This window comes from Muscardinus avellanarius (genome assembly GCF_963383645.1).
Source record: "Muscardinus avellanarius genome assembly, chromosome: 7".
NCBI lineage: Eukaryota > Metazoa > Chordata > Mammalia > Rodentia > Gliridae > Muscardinus > Muscardinus avellanarius.
In genome coordinates, this window is record NC_137793.1 from 74389659 (window position 1) to 74410523 (window position 20865).

Sequence of the window (20865 nt, forward strand, 5' to 3'; positions counted from 1 at the left end):
TTGGTGGCATTTTAGATCATTTGAATCACTGGTTACTCTGGTCATAGTGTTTGAATTAATGGTCACCTCTACTGGGAATTCTGTTTCACTCTGGCTTATCACTCACCCAAAATGTTTCTTCTTCTCAACATATTTCATGACTTCTCCTTTTCTCTTTTTTAGCCTAACTTGCATAAAAATTTGAAATGCATTGCAATCATGTTTAGTTCTGACTGTCTTTCCTGGAATAGTAACTGTAGAAGCATATGCTAAGAGAAGAAATAAAAGTATGTAAAAATGGACTAAAAGCATAGTTACCTAAAGGGGAAAAAATAATGATTGGGAAAACCAGTTATCATTCCAACCAATGGCTTGAAAATTGTGCCAATTCTTATTAAGGAAGAATAATAAATATATAATGTGTATTATCTCCACTATTTTTAATATTACTCTGGAGAGTATAGCCCATGTGATAAGACAGAAATAAGAGGTGTGGTCATTAAAAGGACTAGACACACTTATTGAGATTTTTTAGGAAATTAATCTATTACAGTGAGATTTTAAAAACCTATTGTAAACAATAAGATTATAGTAAGATGTTTAATTATAAATAAATACACAAAATAAATATTTTTAGAACCCAATAACAAATTTGAAAATGAGCTAAAATATCAATAAAATATGTAATAACTATTGCAACCTGATGGGATAAGCACAGGATGTACTTAAGAGGAAACAATTTAAAATAATCATTTTAATATTACTACAAAAAAAGCAAATAGGTTGAGAGAATTAAAAAACAAAATTAATCATACTGAGAGGAAGCATAGATTGTCAGATATTAGGAATGTTACAAAAAAGAATAATGCAGCAGTATTTTACTGCTATAAAAATATACCACTGGAACAAAACACAAAATGCAGACTGACTCATGATAATCTATTTTAATATGCTGAAGGAGGTTTTATAGTCATTAAACATTTATTCAGCAAATATTTTAGAGCATTCATTATATGTGAGCCATTGTTCAAGGTGTTGGAAATGCAGAAGTAAATAAAAACAAAATTTTAGCCCCATAGAATGTATTTCATGATGAATTTTTAAGTAACTAGAAAAAACTTAAATATATTTCTACTTTAGACTCTGTCATAAAATATCACAATTTGAATATAATGTTAAGTGTCTGAAATATGTGACCAACAATGAAATAATACCTTAATATGAAAAATATACTTATAAATCAATAAGAATAAAAATCTCAACTTAATTGGTAAATGAAAAAATATAATGAACTTCAAATTCAGTATTCATTCTGGAAAGATAAATTAAATGTTAGAATAAAGCTGGAGATGATGGCACACCCTTGTAATACTAGTACTTGGGAGGCTGAAGCAGGGAAATTGCAGGTTCAAGGCCAGCCTCAGCAATTTAGGCCCTTCACAACTTAGTGAGAAAGGAAATAGAAGGCATATAAAAGTCAATCATTAAGCAAACATGAGAAGGAAAGAGAAGAGAGGGAATGAGGTGAGAATTGGGGAAGGGCTGAGTGATGTGGGCATGTGCACCTCTAACATCTTGTAACTCACTAAGATGTATGACTATAATGCACCAGTTAAAAAAAAACAAATAATAAAAAGAAGATAACTTTTAATATGAGAGTATTGTTTTATCATGTTTAGAATTAGTTTCTCAAATCACCTGCACATTAAAATTCCTTATTAATATTTTTTCTCTTGTTTTGCTCTAATCTATATTTCCAGAAAAAAACTTTTAGAATGCTGATTTAGTGTTTCTCAATTTAGTAGTAAGCAGTAAAATAACAACTTAATTTTAAAAATTAACAAATATGTATAAGTGAATAAGAAAACCTAACTCTGGCATTTTAACAAAGTGTTAGAAACATGGAGATTAGAACCAGGCTACTGATATGTTTTGAACTAGTTTTCAATTGTTATTTTTGTTGAATGTAATCAATGAAGATTTTGTTATTCATATATTTTTAGGGCAGGCTAGCCATAGTATTTTATGAATGGGGACATTTCTAGCTCCACCTAATGGCAGTCAAGTAAAAACAAAAAGAATTTCCAGTTCAGAACATTATTTGCATAGTTCAAACTAAGCTACATAGGCAGAGTTGCTTCTGTATAAAACTAAAGTTTTGTATTTATATTTATATATACCAGTCAAGTGTAAATCCATCTCCAGACAATTGAATTGAGTGGAAATGAAGCAGAAGGAATGTGTGACTGTGACATCAAGGAGTTTCCACTGTATTTATGAGAATAAGAGTGAGGAATATATGCATAGGAGAATATATTAAATGTATGTAGAGATTTCCTTTTTAATTTCAGAAGTTTGTGCACTAATACTAGATCCTCTGGACCCTGTTATTTTTCTGACAAAATATGTCTAAATTAATGTATTGACATACTTTATTTATACTGTTTTCTAGCAGTTGTTTATAAATCTTTGATTAATTTAATCCAGTAGTCTAATAAAGCATCTTTTATCTCTGATAGCTGTATTCTTTCTTTTATTCATTCTTTTTGTGGTACTAGGGATTGAATCCAGGGACATTCTGAGCTATATCTCCAAATAAATATGTATACATATGTAATTTTTAAAATATATCAAATATTTAAAGGTCTCCACTGGCCTCGATCCTCCTGTCTCAGCCTCCCAAGTGCTAGAATAACAGACGTGTGCCACCATGCAGAGCCAAAGCACAGGAGGTACTTATTCATATCACAGTCAAACACTAAGTCAAGCATGGGAGGGAGTGATGGGGAGGGTGTGGAGTGGCGACGTGGTGGGGGCTGGTTGGGTTATGTGTGCATTTATGTCTACACAAGTTTTTTTTTTACTCCATTATGATGTATAAATGCAATGCACCAATAAAAATGTTAAAAAAAACTAAAAATAAAAGTGAAAAAATATTTAAAAACATATATTTTTAAAAATTTTTATTGGTGCACTGTAGTCATACATTTTAATGGAGTACAAGATGGTAGGGACATATATGCACACATCTCTCATTTAGACCTTCTCTAGTTCCCACCCTATTACTTTCCCCCTCCCTCCTTCTCATGTTTGGCTTACTGATTGATTTTGATATGTTTATAAATGCTTTTGAAACAAGATGTCACTAAGTTCCTTAGGCTTGCCTTAAATGTGTGATCTTCCTTTTGCATTCTCCCAAGTCTTTGAAATACAGAAGTGCATGGTGACACTTGGCTATAGCTGTTATTATTTAATGAGCCATAACTCTCTGATTATAATATTGGAATATAAGTTGAAGAACATGCTTTGGATCAGTGATAACTTTTACCGTAGTCTCTGCCAATTTGTTGTGTGTTCCCTAGCAGGATTTAAAGAAATGTGTGCCTGCCCAAAAGCATAAAAGGTCTTTCTATCTTCTAAGATATTCTTTGATTTCTTTTTTAATGATTTATAATTTCCCTTTTAGAGGCCTTTATCTCCTTGGCTAGATTTATTCTTATGTGTTTTAATTTTGGAGGGTATAAAATGAATTGAAGTGGGGTTTTTTATATATTTTTCAGTGGTTTCTGGTTGGCATACAGGACAGTTTATGATTTTTTAAATTGATTTTATATCCAGAAACTTTGCTTAATTTCTTGATCATCTGTATAAGACTTCTCATTTAGTTTGTTGGGTATTCTAAGTATAGTATCATGCCATCTGCAAATAAGGATAGTTTTAGTTCTTTTTCTTTCTTTTTTTTCTTTTTTTTTGTTGTTGTTTTGGTGGTAATGGGGGTGGAACCCAGAGGCTTTCTACCTCTGGTCTATGCTCCCAGACCTATTTTATATTTTATTTGGAAACAGGGTCTCACTAAATTGCTGAGAGCCTCACTAAGTAGCTGAGGCTGGCTTCGAACCTGTGTGTTCCTCCTGTCTCAGCCTCCCAAGTGCTGGGATTACAAGAGTGTGCCACCATGCCTGGCTTAGTTTTAGTTCTTTCTATGTTTACTCCTTTGATTTCTTGCCTTATTGTTCTGGCTAGAGTCTCAAGTACTATATTGAAAAGAAGTGGTAATAATGGACATCCTTGCCTTGTTTTTTTTTTTTGAGGGGGAATTCTCATAGTTAATTTTTTCTATTTAATATGATGTTGGCTGTGGGTCTTTTGTATATTGCCCTTATGATGTTGAGGTATGTTCCTTCTTTTCCAATGCTCTGCAGTGCTTTTACCCTGGATGCATGTTAGATTTTGTTGAAAGGTTTTTCAGCATCTATTGAAATGATTGATTTTTTTCTTTGGTTTTGTTTATGTGGTCAATTACATGGATTTTCTTTTTTTCTGTATATTGAGCCAGCCTCACATCCCAATGATGAACCCAGCTTGGTCATGGTATATGATTTTCTTAATATGGTTTTGAATGCATGCTGCTAGACTTTGTTTAGCAGTTTTAAATCTGAGTTTATCAATGGTGTAGGCCTATGAGTTTATTTTTTCTTGAGCTTTCTTTCATTGTTTTGGGTATTAATGTGATGTTGGCTTCATAGAATGCATGTAAGAGAGTTGTGTTTCTTTCTAATTCATAAAATAGGTTGAGGAGTATTAGAATTAGCTCTTCTATAAAGTTTTTATAAAATTCACTTGGGAAATCATCTGTTTCTAGGACTTTGTTTGATGATAGGCTCTTTATTGCTACTTAAATATCTTTGCTATTGGTCAATTTAAATTTTCTATATATTTGTGACTCAATTTAGGAAGGTCCTATGTGTCTGGAAAATTGTCAATTTCTTCTAGATTTTTCTATTTTTTTGGAATATATTTTGTCAAAGTAGTTTCTGATACCTGACTTCAAATTATAGTACAAAGTCATAGTAATAAAAACAGCATGGTATTGGCACAAAAATAGCCACATAGACCAATGGAGCAGAATAGGAGACTCAGAAACAAATCCACGCACATAGCCAATTGATTTTTGACAATGGAGCCAAAAACATATACTGGAGAAAAGATAGCCACTTTAACTATGGTATTAGCAAAACTGGTTTACCATATGTAGAAAAATGGATATAAATTTCACTTTCTCATCCTGTACAAGAGTCAATTCAAGCTGAATTAAAGACCTAAAAATTAGACCAGAGACCTCACAGCTCCTTGAAAAGGGCATAGGAAACACATTGGCAGAGGAAAAATCTTTCTCAACAAGACCTCAAAGGCATAAGAGATTGAAAGGTGGATCAATATATGAGATTGCATTAAACTGAAGAGCTTCTGTACAGCAAATAAAACTATCCAGGAGCTCAATAGAGAAGCAACAGAATGAGAGAAAACTTTTGCCAAAGGCTCCTTCATTAAAGGCATAATATCTAGAACATACAGAGAATTCAAGAAACTCATCTCTAAGAAAACAAATACCCAATTTAAAAAATGAACAATTGAACTAAATAGGCACTTCACAAAAGAAGAAATACAAATGGTCAATAATTGTATAAAAATGCTCAACATCATTAGTAATCAGAGAAATATAAATCAAAACTACCCTGAGATTTCACCTAATCCCAATTAGAACGGAAATCATGAAAAACACAAACAACAACAAATGCTGGCAAAGGTGCAGAGAAGTGGAAACTCTAATATATTGTTGGTGGGATTGCAAAATAGTGCAACCACTTTGGAAAATATTATGGAGTATCTACAGAAAAATAGTGATGAAGCATATGATCCAGCAATATCACTTCTGATTATCTCCCCAAAAGAATGAAAACCAATTACTAAAGCATGCATATCTATGTTTATACCTGAACAATTCACAATTGCCAAAATATGGAAATACCTTATATGTCCATCAATAGATGAATAAATTACAAAACTATAGAATATGTGCACAATAGAATTTTACTCAGCCTTAAAAAAGAATGAAATCATGCCATTTTCAGGGAAATAGATGGAACTGGAAGACATTATGCTAAGTGGGATTAGTCAGTCACAAAATGTTAAAATGTTTGAAATCAGATGCTCTTCCTAATATGCAGAAGCTAGGAGGAAAATGGGTCATAGAAGGGACTCCAGACAAAGAAGGAAAAACCTTAGATGAGTAAAGAAGGCCACTTAACCAAGGGAGATGGGTGGACAACCACAGTCATTTCAAATTCAACCACTAAGCAGTACATAAACCAGGGAGAATGAGGAGGGAATGGGGTGGGAACAGGGGAAGGGCTAAATGAGTGAGATGTGTATGTGTACCTCTACCATCTTGCACCTCATTAAGATGTATGACTACAATGCATCAATAAAAAAAAGTGGGTTACACCATAAAAAATAAAGAGGAAAGTGACTTCTCTTTGACTAATTATTCTTCTGTGAGCATTGGCTACATCTGTCATTAGTGCTCTGTGGTACTCTTCATTTCCCTGTTGACTACTAAATTGCAATCTATCCTCCACAATCCAGTCCACCCATCATAACCTCCAGGAATTTCCTTGCACATTATTCTGCCTTCATTTGAGCTGGATTTTTCATGTTTTGGTTTTTGTGTTTGCTTGTGTTATGTTATACCTGTTGAATTGCATCTCCCTTTCATTCTGAGTCTTTATAGCATTTTGTATGCATTTGCATATGTTTGTTTTTTCCTAGTACAGAACAGGTTTTCTGAAAATGAGAATTATGCCTTTCTCATTTATTTTTATTTCTGAAAAATAGTATATTTTAGTAAAAAGAGGACAGAAGCAAGTTAATAGAACTAAAGCATATACATGTTAGTGTTTACTGTTTAATTTCTGGATTTATATAAATTCATTTGATGTTTATATATGTTTTAATTTCTGCAAAAATTTAATGGTCTTTGTGGATTTTTAACCATATATAATACGTGAATGACTTATATCAAGCCATGTATCATCAACATGACATAAAAATAGTTAACCCCTGTTATTGAAGGCTAAAAAGCTATTGTCTGACGTTAAGGGCTATCCTAAATTTTTGAGATATTTTTATTTGGAGTGAATAATTTTTCATAAAAGTATAGATTTAAATATTTTACGCATGCTTTTAACCAAGAGAAAATCAGAGGTATTTTTTCCAAAAAAGTTCTAATATAAAGGTGATCTGATAATTTAGCAAATAAGCATATAAATATAGTATGAATCTTTAGCAAAATACAAAAGTAGCACTGAACAGTGCAACATTTATTATTATCGTTACTTAATGTCTGTTCTAGAGGTCCTATTCATGCAAAAAAAATAGGAATTTAAAAATCTGGAAAAAGAGATCAAATAATCATTATTTTATATTAATATTATTTAAAAATTCTAAGACAATCCATAGAAGGTACAGAAATATAAAATCAACCTACAAGTTGGATGGGCTCAAGAAAAAATATATAAAACAGATGCTTTCCTGTTCTCACAAAATTACTTCCAAGACAAATAGGAACTTCTGCTTCCGATTTGGGTGTAAAAAATTGGGAAAGACTTTTGTTCCCATTACAAAAAGAAAAACCAAGACTAAATAAATGTTAAAATAATAATTATGTCTGTATGAGGCTAATAAGGTGCAGCAGTGCATAAAATGGGGGTAAGGCCAATTTTGAAAGATGAAGTGTTTCTCGATGGTCACTGTGCATTGGCAGCTTCCATATTCAGACTGAGCACCTGGTAAGAGGGGCACACCATTATAGACGGGGAGAAATTCCAGGGTCAAGAAGAAATCATGTGAACCTTAGTTGTATGGCCTAGTGAGATGAAATGAAGTTTAGAAAGGTCCAAAGACCAAAACAATTACTTCTGCCCCTAAATCCTACCATACTGTGTATAAAAGTTTTGCAAATAAAGTGTCCTAAAAAGAGGGCCTGGAAATGGGCTTTTTAAAATCCTCCCAGCTATTGGATTCCAGAGTAATGAATAAATTCAATGCAAATATAAACTAAAAATATTTATAACTCTAATTTAATCTCCTCAACTCTAGGTAATACAAAAACAATGGTATCATCATCAGTGGTTGGAAGATGAGCTAACACAGGTGAACTCATTCAAATTGAAACCCAACTTCAGTTCAACACATTCAATACATCATACCCAGAGACAACCAGACCATTTTAGTTATAAAGCAAAAAATTTAAAACAATCATTATAAACATTTAAAATAATTTAAAGGTAAAATTAATATCATGGGTGAGGAATAGAATATTAAGAGATAAATGGTATTTAAGAAATAATAAAATAAAAATTATAGATAATTGTATTGGCTTAATGAAATACTGCAGTATAAAAGATTAATAAATTTTAACATGTACAATTATAAAATAACCAAACAAAAGCAGCAAAGAAACAAGATGTTTGAGAAATAAATGGGATCAGTAGCCTATGGGATAGCATCAGGACTTTTTTCATAAGCAAGGTTGGCATTCCTGAAAGAAAGTTAAGAAAAAGCAGGAAAAGAAATAATCGTTAGCCAGATGTGGTGGTGCACATTTGTAATCCCAACACTTTGGAGACTGAAGCAGGAGGATAATAAGTTCAATGCCTGTGTGGTTAATTTAGCCAGACACTGTTTCCAAATAAAAAATAAGAATAATATAATAAGGCTGGGGGTGTAGCTCAGAGGAAGAAAGTCCCTGAGTTCAATCTCTAGTTTCCTCTCCCTACAAACACACACATACATGCACACAAATAAATATTTAAGAAAAGAAAGGAAGAAAGGTCTTTCTATACATCCTCATTTGATGATGAAACTAAACACCTCAAGATCCAAGAAACTCCATGAATTTTAAGCAGAATAAGCACATATTAGTGCTTATAAAAATTACTGGAAATAAAAGGTTAATACCAACTTAGAAGCATTTGGAGGAAAAATAAACATTAGACACAAGAGAGCAATGAGAAGAATGATGGCTGACATTTCTTCAGAAATAATGGATGTCAGAAGAAAATAGACTATCTTTCAAACCTTAAAAAAAGCAAAAAAAAGTCATTTTCACTTATTTCTGGTAAAAATATTACTCCAAAATTAAGTTGAGAGACATTTTTATTAAAAAATTAATGCCAGATCCTGAACAGTACTGACTCTATTACAAGGAATGCAAAAATTCTCTTAGGCTGAAGGAAAATAATACTTGATAGGATCTTTATTTAAGAGGAAAGAACAAAAAAATAAAAATAAAATAAATAGAATCTACCCTTTAAAAATTTGAAGACATTTGACTAGTAAAAGCAAAATAATATAAATATATTTTGCCATCTACAACTAGATTGGAAATAGATAGACATAAAATTTGTGAAAAAATATTATAGCTGATTGGAGAATTGTAAAGGGAACTATGCTACTATAAGGAGTGTGTGTGTGTGTGTGTGTGTGTGTGTGTGTGTGTGATGCTGGTGATTGAACCCAGGGGTAACGTACTTCTGAGCCACATCCTTAGCCCACTTTAATTTTATATTTGGAAACAGAGTTTCAACAATTAACTGAACCTGGAATCTTTTTATCTCGGCCTCCCAAGTAACTGGTATTATAGGCATAAGCCATCAGGCCCAGCTGTAAGAATTCTATATGTAAAGTGATTTAATATTAATTTGTAGCAAAATATGATGGAGTAAGAATGCATATGGTGATCACTAGAGCAACTACTTTAATTTAGTTTTAGACAGAAGGATAGCAAGTCCAAAGGCAGCCTCAGTTACTTAGTGAGGCCCTTTGCCACTTGGTGAGACTCTGTTTAAAAATAAAGAACAAAAAATAGGGCTAGGGTCATAACTCAGAGGTAGACTGCTCCTGGGTTCAACCCCTAATTTTAGCTAGAGAGATGAGACAGAAATAAAATAGTAATATTTTACAGTAATAGTAATATAATAATATCAATATTGTATAGTATAACAATCATAATATAATTAAAGGAACTCTACTAATCCACAACAAAGTGGGAAAGGCACCATGAAGACACAAAGAACAAATGAAAGGACAGAAGAAAGTCCGTTTTGTGGTTATGTTTTTTGTTATCTTCTAAGTACCAGATCATGTGGTTTGCAAACAGACATGATTTCACTTCTTTCCCTTTAATTTTCTTCTCTGATGACTGATGTTAAGCATATTTCTCATATGTTTATTCTGGCTTTGTGTCTTTTTGTGAGAAATGTATATTGCAAATATCTTTTCCCACCTGTCTGTCTTTGATATGTTCACTCTCTCACTCATGTCTTTCATTAAAGCAAAAGTTGTTACTTGTAATACAGTCAAATCTATCCCTTTATACTATGGTTTTGCCTTTATTAAGAACACTTTGCTTATTCCATGTCCTTGCAAATGTATTATTTTTATGCTTTTTTAAAGTTTCAAGACTCTTACATGAAAGCTAAACATTTTCCATGCAGTAATTGAATTTTTAGATTTTTAGGATATTAGACCATGTCTATTTTATACATCTGCATATCCCACTAACCTAGAAGAATGACTGCATTGACTATGTTTTTGTGAACATTTCTTGAATGAATCGATAAATATATAGATACCAAAAATGTTCTATTATTTCTCTAAACACTGGAAACAAAAAATTGCACTTTAGAACATTTTCTCTCTGCCTTTAAAAAAAAAATCAAAGTCTAAATTTGAACAAGTGAGAAATGTGTCTTTCGATTTTCTGCCCACTTTGCCAGTGTTGCTGCTTAACATAGACATTTAAAGTAAGAAATATTTTAACACTGGCTCAGGTCCACAAGTTTGCTTATTCTTGGATTCAAGATGAAAACACAGTAGTGAGGCTGAAGGGAATCAGTGAAGGTCAAGCCCAACACGCAACACATTCTCAGCTTCTGTTCCCACACAGCACAGCAGAACCGCTTTCATCCCTTTGACCAGCACAAGTCTCATGGCTGAGAATAAGTCAGTAGATGGGGATTTATAAATGGAAGACGTTCTTATGGGAACAAGATCACTGTGTGTGTGTGTGTGTGTGTGTGTGTGTGTGTGTGTGTGTGTGTTGTTGTTGTTGTTGTTGTACTAAGGGTTGAACCGAGGGACATTATCTCCTAGCTCTAGCCTCAGCCTTTTGTATTTTATGTTTTGGAAACAGAATCTTTTTAGGTTCCTGAGAGTCTCACTAAGATGCTGAGACTAGTGGAACCTGCAAGTTATCCGGTCTCAGCTTCCCAAGATTTGGGAATAGAGGCATGTGCCCTGGGTGGTAATAATTTTAAACAATTATGTATCGTTTTGCCATTTTGTGTCATGGTAAATTCAATACCTTATTTAAAATTGTTTATACGTTCATTAAAAGACTTATGTTTATATTTAAATGTATTCATTTGTAAATTTAGTTCACTTAAAAATTGATTACATGATTTAAGCATTTGGCTTAAGAGAATTTTTTATGTCTATAGCAATTATGTCTAACAAATTGTCAGAACATATTTGAAGATGTGAATTTTCAATTTCCTTAGAGAATACATGCAAAAGAAAATCATTTGTTATTTGTCTTGATAATGTAAAGAGAAAAATGGCAAGATTGAATTCTTTTTAAAAAGCTGAAGGAAGTCTAAGAGAAATATCAGACCACAGTGCCCTCCTTAGTACTAAATCTTCTCTTTCATAAGAAATTTTATTGATCTTTGTAAAGTTTTACATGTTAGTTGGGCCAAAAGTGCATTTCCTTGTTATATAATACTTGGAATATATTTATATTTTATATAAATATGTAAAATAGTGAAATTTGTTGTGATATATTCATACTTGCCCATAATATAGTTTGATAATTTTCATTGCTTAGTACCTATACTTTCCCTCTTCTCCCTCCTCCTGGTCCCCTTTCTCTCCTCTACTGGCCTCCCACCTATTTTTATGACATCCTTCCTACTTCCCCCTCTTTTACTCCCAAGATCCCACATATGAGAGAAAACATGATTCTTGACTTTCTGAGTCTGGCTTTTTTTTACTTAAGAGGATTTCTCCAGTTCCATCCATTTTTCTACAAATGAGATAATTTGTTCATTTTATGGCCATGCAAAACTCTAGTATGTATGTATGTATATATATATATATATATATATATATATATATATATATAATATATCACATTTTGTTTATTCATCCATCTATTGATGGGCACCTAGGCTTGTTCCATAACTTTGCTATTGTGAATTTTGCTTCTGTAAACATGCTTATGGATGTAGCACTATAGTATTCTGATTTTTTAAAACTTTTGGATAAATATCAATAAGTGGTTTAGTGGGATCACTCTTTTGAGAGACCTTCATACAGATTTCAATGGTGGTTGTACTAATTTACAATCCCACCAACAAGGTATAAATGTTCCTTTCCCCCACATTCTTGCTAGCAATTATTATTATTTGTATTTTTTTTTATTAAACCCAAGGGCATTCATCACTGAGCTATACCCACAGCAGTATTATTATTATTATTATTATTATTATTATTATTATTAAAACAGGGTCCTCTACGTTTCTGCAGTTCTTGCTAAATTGCTGAAGCAGGTCTCAAATCCGTGGTCCTTCTGTCTGGCTATTATTTGTATTCTTAATGATTGACATTCTAACTGGAGTGAGACAGAATCACTGTGTAGTTATTTTGTGTATATGTGGGATAGAACCCAGGGGCATTCTACCTCCAGCCTACACCCCCAGGCCTATTTTTTTATTCTTTATTTTGAAATGGGGTCTCACTGAGTTGCAAAGGGCCTCACTAAGTAGCTGAGGCTGTCCTTGAACCATGATCCTCCTCTGATCCTTCCTTCTCAGCCTCCCACATGCTGGGATTTCAAGCCTACACTACCACGCCCTGCTACAGAGTAGTTTTGATTTGCATTTTCCTGTTTGCTAGGGCTGATGAGCACTTTTTACTTTTTGGCCATTTGCACTTATTCTTCTGAGTAATGTCTCTTCAGTTTATTGCTTATTTATTGATTGAGTTATTCTTAACTGGTATTAGTTCTTTGTAGATTCTAGATGTTAGTCTTTTATCAGAGAAGTAGCTTGCAAATATTTCTCTCCCATTCTGTAGGTTCTCTTTTCAACTTTTGATGATTTCCTTCGCTGTAGAAAGCTTTTAAATTTGATGCCATCTTATTTATTATTTTTTTTTATTTTATTCCCTGAACTTTAGGAGTCCTAGTGAGGAAGTCATTGTATTGGAGTGTTTCTCCTATATTTTCTTTTAGTAGTTGTAAAGTTTCTGATCTGATTGTTAGGTTTTTCATCTATTTTGAGTTAACGTTTGTACAGTGTAAGAAACAGGGATCTATTTTCATTCATCTACAAATTTGGTATTCATAAATACCAAATTTCTTGTTCTGTGAAGCACACATCATTGGTATTTTTATTGGAATTGCATTAAATATAGATTGCTTGTGGTAATATGACCATTTTAACAATAGTAATTCTGTTTTTCCAGGAATATGAGAGGTTTTTCCTAGTATAAGACTAAGAAATTAAAAGTTGTGTTTTTTATTATTTTTAATTTTGTTGTGGTACAGGGGTTCCTGGAAACCCTTCTACCTCCAGGCTACACTCCCAGACACCTATTTTTATATTTTTATTTGCAAACAGGGTCTCTTAAGCCAGAGCGTCTGGCTTCGAACATGGGAGATCCTCCTGTCTCCACCTCCCAAGAACGGGGATTACAAGAGTGCACCACCACGCCCAGCTAAAAGTTGTGTTTTTAAAAAACATATGCACTTTCATATTCCATCAGTAGCATATATAATGAAATTATATCCACATGTGTCTCACCTGAGCCTTCCTGTTATTTTTACTGTGACTCAGTTTCAGTCACCACATTTTCCTTGAGCTGAAGGCTTGTCATTGTTTTCTTATATTAAGCAGTTATTGATTCTTCCCTCACTCAAATCTTTGATTTCACTGTCTTCACTCTTCTTATAGAGATGCCTCACAACACACTAGTAGTAGAGAGCTTTTCTGCCTTCAGGTTACAAATTGTGATGCTTTTCATGTAATAATCTTGAGCTATTTAATTGTAAAGCAATCATTTTACAACATATGATAACAAACATAAGATTAAAATTGTTGACAAAACGATTCAATGTCTCCCATTTCTTTCTCCATCAGATTGTCCTAATGGTTGCTCTGCATGCACTTCCAAATGTCCCATTCCCCATCCCAATCACAGCAACATTGACAGATCCTTAGTACCTGCAGCTTGGACTCAATCTCTTTTTCTCAACTGAGAAAGATTGCCTTTATCAGCTCCATAAAACTTTTTTTCAGTTATAATTATTCTGGACAAGTTTCCTCCTATGCAGACTTCCATTTTAGAGTATTATCTTTGTTACTCTTTGTTATTTATCTTTATTGTTTATTTTATAGTATTATATTTTTATCTTAACTAATTTTATTTATTTTTTCTTAAACTGGGTTCCATCTCCAGTACAAAAACAACAAAAAATTAGAGTATTTCTCCCAAAGTTTCTTTTCCTTTCTGTGCATTCTCTCCCTCTGAGACATGGATTCTTGGCACATGAATTGTTGGTGTTTTTTTTCTAGTCACATGTTTTATTCTGATACAGTGTTTTTTGTTTTCAAATGATAGTTTTCCATGTTATTAATATAAATATAATGTCTTAAACAAAAATCAGGAATTATAAAGAACTTATATCCTTATCCCAAATTTCCTTCGTTATCTGACATTTCTATTTAATATTGCCTTTATTTCAATAATTGATGAAAATTTACCACATATTATAACTTCATATTTTAGTCATTCTGAGAATAATTAAGATAATTGTTTCAATCTTTGTTATTTATTCATCTTAATTAAAGTCCTTATCATCTTTTCCCCAAAGCAGTGGTCTCCTAACTTGTTCTTTGTAGCTAAATTATTTGTATCCTCTATACATTGCACCATTAATCTGGTTGCCCTAATCTGGAATGATTTTGAGCTTTCTATTCCTATCCTCCACCAATTTTATTAGCATCTTCATTTTACTTACCTATAAAACAAATTTAATACCATGTCTCAGCCTTTTCAGTCTATGTGTTAGAGGAGGTGATGGCAGTAAATCTGGTTCAGGCATTAAAGTGCATTTAACAAATGAAAAATTATTTCTTGGGAGAAAACAATATTCTATGGGGTGATTAAGGTGCTAGGATGGACAAGTACTACATCTAAAGCAAGAACATAACACCTGAGCAAACATGAGGAAGAGAATGTGAGGTGTGATAGACTCAAATGATGAGGACAAGTATGTTGAAAGAGCCAGAAGCTTTAAAAACTATAGATGGGCACGCAGAACCTGAGAAAGTCAGGACAAATTTGAGTTGCCTCTTTGGAAAGTCTGAGGTCAACATCCTAAAACTGTCAATTTTTCCATAAACCTTTCTTTATCCTGATTAATCAAATTATATCTTATATATATCTCTATGTCACTTACCACGTCTCAGTACAATTTCTTTTTAATTAAAGTCTTTTGTCTAATCCAGAACTTTGTGTCAGGCACTGGACCATTAGTGTTTCTTCTTGACTCTGCAGCAGACTTCTCAACAACTGTTAATGATCCATTGGTGCCAACTGAAGAAAACAGCAGTTGGTTAAATGCTCACAAATGCCCTCTCAATTCCTGCTTCCAAACTTTTGCAAAGCTCTCTTCTTACCTCTGATGTAACTCTCATTTCCTTTCTTCTCACCTAGAAATGTTTGCTGTGTGAACTCACACCCTGTGTTATGTACTAGGGGTTGGAAAGTTAAATCAGACCTGGATTGTAAGGTAGCCGCCACATACAAAGCTCGATTCCCTCGCCTCTATAGGGCCTTTTGTGACCAACCCAGCCTGAAGGGAGTTCTGTCACTTTCAGCTGTTCATGATTGAACTGGATGATTGAATTAAACCAGGCATTTGAATTAAACTCAAATCAGAACTCACTTATTATTTAACACTGTGTTCTTGAGCTTTTGATTTTTATGTATGTTTTTGAGTTCTTAATTGACCCTTGTCTGTACATTCTATATTTCCAATGAAATTAGGAATTCTTAGAAAATAGATATTGTGCCATTGAAACTGTGTTTCTAGTGTCAGTACAGTAAGTCCAATGCCTTACACACAGGAAGAATTCAGAAATGTGCATAGAGGAGGTGGGATGCACTGTAGATGGAAGGTGGCCCTGTGGTGTCAGTGAGAAGGCATTTATGAAACCAATGAAAGTTACCTCTACTTCCTGAACTGGAAATTTCTATGGGACTAGAGCCTGGTGTGTCCTGTGTGGTGCCAGTATATGGTCTGAATGGTGAGAGGAGACCCTAACATTCCAAAGGCTACAAACCATGTGATAACATGAGGCTATTTCAGGATGTCAGCTCCAAGAGACCACTAGTTGGCAAGATTTACAGTTTTAGTGTTTGTTTGTTTATTTATTTATTTATTTATTTATTTAGGGTGGTACGGGGGAGGAACCCAAGTGCTTTCTACGTCCGAGCTACACTCCTAGACCTATTGTATACTTCATTTGGAAACAGGGTCTCACTAAGTTACTGAGCCTCACTAAGTAGCTGAGGCTGCCTTTGAACCTGTATGATCCTCCTCTCTCAGCCTCCCAAGCACAGGGATTACAAGCGTGCGCCACCATGCCCAGCTAAGTTTTAGTGTTTCTTACCATACTTATTCCTTCAATTTTCTCTAAGTATTTAAGCAAGACCCTTTTGTGTCTTTTTCTCTCTTGTCAAAACCCCATTTCTTTTTATAAATTTCTAAAAATGTTTTCACATTGATACTTTGAATCTCCAATTTTGGGATGACAAAATTCTTTTCAGGTTGATGAGTTTTGTATACATTTTAACTTCATTATATATTGATTAGTAGGAGTGTAGACTTAAATTTCCAAGTACAGTTTGGCATTTTAAATGGGATATATTTAAAAGCAAATGGTTGAAACCAGCCCAGTACATTGCTGTGTATAATTTCCTGACTGTACTTCCTACATCATAAATAATAATGAAAGTAAATGTACGTTGATCAGAAAGAATCAACAAAACCCCAGCACTGATTTGCTGATCACACTTGTCTCACCAGGCATTAAGGCCAGCTTTCGAACAAGGGTGCCTGAAGGTTTGATTGTCTTTGCAGCATCACCTGGCAATCAAGAAGAGTATTTTGCACTTCAGTTGAAGAATGGCCGTCCTTATTTTCTTTTTGATCCTCAGGTAAATTATTCATCATGACAGTTGATATTTTTAAGAGTTCAGTAGATGCCAGCTACTGAGGTAAGTGCTTATGTTTTCATGTTGAATCTTCATCAGAAACTTGGAAAGTAATAGGTATAAATACTATTATTAACCCCAGTTTACCAGTAAAGAAAATAAAATTTGCAAAATTAATGTGACTTACCCATAATCAAAATAGCAGAGCTAACTTTTGAATCCACCTAATCTAAGAATATATGCATTTAACAACCAATAAACTATCTTATATGCAATATTAAAACTATTATATAAACTTGAATATATCTATTGTATTTCCTTGAGGACAAATGTTCTCTCTCTTTCTCTCTTTCTCGCTCACTGGCTCGCACTCTATCTCTCTCCCCTCCCTCCCTGTCTCTCCCATTATTTCACCAACAAATATTTAAGTACAGTGGCTATCAGGGATTATATTGCTGCATATTTCAGATTCTAATAGTTTTAAAGTTAATAATATGATGGTATTCAGTGAAACAACCTGAAGAGGTAAAGAGAAACAGTTCATTTAAAATATTCATGAATGTCATGAAAGAGAAGTATAAAAGAGAAGTAACACGAGAACAATAAATTTGGGATCTTTTTTTCCTGAGATGTCAGTTCTCCAAAAATATAATATTTAACTGAGATACAAGACAATGAATGAAGTCAGGCAGGCAAGCATATGTCTGTATATGAGAGCATGTATTTGAGGTGAGGCAGGGTAGAGAAAATGCTAGTGAGAGATGGGAAAAGGTGCTGAGCATAAAATTTCCAGTCAGAGAAAATAGCAAGTGATAACTGCCAGAGGTAGGCAAGAACACAGCATGTTCAGTGCATCAAGATAAATCTAATATGATTGAAGAATAGAGAATATAAAGAAAAATGTTAAGTTAAAAAGTAGTATAGAACCGAGTGCAGTGGCATATTCTTATAATCCCAGTACTTGGGAGGCTGAGACAATAGGATTGCAGGTTCATGGCCCGACTTAGCAACTTTGAGGCTCTCCACAACTTAGTGAGACCCTATTTCAAAATTAATAAAAGAATAAAATAAGGCTGGTGGAAAAAAAGAATAATATAGGGCTGGGGGTATAGCTCAGCTTAGTGTAAGGGGGAGTAAAAAAGTAGATCATATTGTTGTCATGTTCATATAAAATAATTAGGAAAAATATCTGCTTTTAAATATTATGGAATAATAAGTTAATTAATAATAGAATAAAAAATATTCTACCAAACATCTGAATAAGCAAAGTAAAAAAGTAACCTAATTCTAGATCATAAAATCAGTAAAAATTAGGGAAAAAAAGAGAAAAGGAACAGTGTAGTTGAATAGAAGAATGTCAATAAGAAGTAAAAACCTGGCTTTGATTTTCTCCTCTAGTCTATTAGTATGTGAAGATATTTGAGAAGAAGTCAGGGAGGAAAGCCCTTCATCAAATAAATTTGTTTTCAATAGATTTCTAATGTATACAACAGGTTCAGATCAGTGATATCATTTCATTCTTGAAGTGGCCTCTTGGGTCAGGTATTGTTTCCATCCTTAGAGAAAGTGGCTTTACTGGGTTCCCACAGTGGTTCAGTGGCAAAAATGACATTGAATTTAGTGACTTTCAATCTATGCAACTTTTTTGAGAACTTATTGTACTCCAGGCACAGATGCAGTTAGGCACTGGAAACACAGAAATAAGAGTGTAACAAAATGTCATGCAAAAGAAAACTGACCCTTTGCAACTCAGTGAGACCCTGTTTCAAAAAAGTAAAGAATAAAAAAATAGAGCTGGGCATATAGTTCGAGATAGAATGGCCATGAGCTCCATCCCCAGTACAACACACACACACACACACACACACACACACACACACACACACACTCACACACACACACACACGACATTGACCGTAGGTTGTTCATTACACATTTTGAGTATGTAGTAAGCACACATGCATGTATGTTTACTAAATACACACACACACACACACACACACACACACACACACACACACACACTAAGCATGGACATGAATGCTTCTTCTAAAGGATATGACACCTTAAGACTGTAGAATAGAAGGATAAAGTGGTCAAACAATGCTTTACTCTTCTCAGCTGTGAAATTGTGTTCATAAGAGGCTTCCAGGAAATGTCCAATGTCTTGTCTTTCTCATCTCCTTCACAGTGATCAGAGAGACATCCCGGTGCCAAATGTGGTCTCTGAGTTCAAAGCAACATCCACAGAGCACTGCCCGTCACTTCTGTCCCCTTAACCTTCTCTCCCACCCAGGCACTGCAAGTGCTCATCATGGCAATGAGATGTTTCAGTACTAGCCTGAATACCTGGTGGTGGGGGCCAGAATAAGCATAATTGTTACAGCTGAAAGTTGGGAGTTAAGAATTGCAAAGATTGAATAATTTTGGATAAGTGAATTTCTCTCTAGGATCATAATATGTTTTTAGCATAGAGATAATTCATTTCTTTAAACATAGTATTGGCTGATTAATATCATTTAGCATAAAGTCCTCCAGTTCCATCCATTTTTCTGAAAATGATGTAATTGAGTTTTTTTTTTTTGATGGCTGAGTAAAATTCCATTGTGTACATATCCCACAGTTTTGTAATTCATCTGTTGATGGACATCTTGGCTGGTTCCATAGTTTGGCTATGGTGAATTGTGCAGCTATGAACATAGATACACATGCATTAGTTTGATAGTTTGGTTTCTTTTCTTTTGGGTAGATACCCAGAAGTGGTATTGCTGGATCAAATGGTAGATTTGTTCCCATTCTTCTGAGGATTCTCCATACTGTTTTCCAAAGTGGTTGCACTAATTTGCAATCCCACCAACAATGTCATAGAGTTCCCACTTCTCCACATCCTCACCAGCATCTATTGTTGTTTGTGTTTTGAATGAGAGGACATTATGCTAAGTGAGATTAGTTAGTCAAAAAAATAAGAAATCAGATGCTTTCCCTAATATGTGAGAGTTAGGGAGAAATGGGTCATAGGAGAAACTCTAGATGAAAAAGGAAATCCTATTGAGGTGCAAACAAGGCAACAGAAAGGAGGAGAAAGGAAGCGGGAAGAGGAAAATCTCTAAAACACACAATGTACTTAAACATATCGAAGTCAACCACTGAGCTGAGCAGGGGAGGGAGGGACAGGGAGGGAGTGCGGTGGGAATTGGGTACAGGTTAAATCAGTGGCTGTATACACAAGTTTTTTGCCCCAATATAATGTATGAATATAATTCACCAATAAAAATTAAAAATAAATAAATAAAATCCTAAATAAATAAAAACAGTATTGGTTGAGCAAGATTGTGTTAGGATATATTTGAAAAAATATAATCAATATTTTTATTATACTAAATGTTCACGAATCTAGATGCAATCATGAACAGTGATTTCACACTAGCAAGAACTGTGTCTTTCCTTGCCTCCAAGGTGCTTATCACTAATGCAGGTTAACTGACATGTCCGCTGCTTTTGAAATGATTCCTTCCTTTTTCAGTTTTAGACACTTGTTGAAATTGAAGGATGGAGAACATTTGAACTATCTTCTATTGTTTGTTCTCATTTCAAGTAGGGAAGTGAATATACATTCTTAAAGATACTATGACTTAAAAAAAAAGTACAGAAGCTTATTTTATTTGCTGCCTATTGGCACTAAAATCATTTAAATTTTACATACTTTTAAGCCAGTTTTCTTTAGTCTTTAAATAACAATAATGTTATCTAGTGAATACATTA

The 20865-nt window shown here is 33.7% G+C and overlaps 1 protein-coding gene across 2 annotated transcripts in view; it reads left to right on the forward strand.

Moving 5' to 3' along the window:
- Positions 1-20865, forward strand: part of USH2A (usherin) — a gene marked incomplete at both ends in the record, with an annotated part of 871783 nt that overhangs the window by 340681 nt on the left and 510237 nt on the right. For both annotated transcript variants that reach the window (XM_080698222.1, XM_080698223.1), the window contains one exon: positions 16976-17106. In XM_080698222.1, the coding sequence (XP_080554348.1) occupies positions 16976-17106 (131 nt within the window). The remainder of the gene's footprint in view (positions 1-16975; positions 17107-20865) is intronic.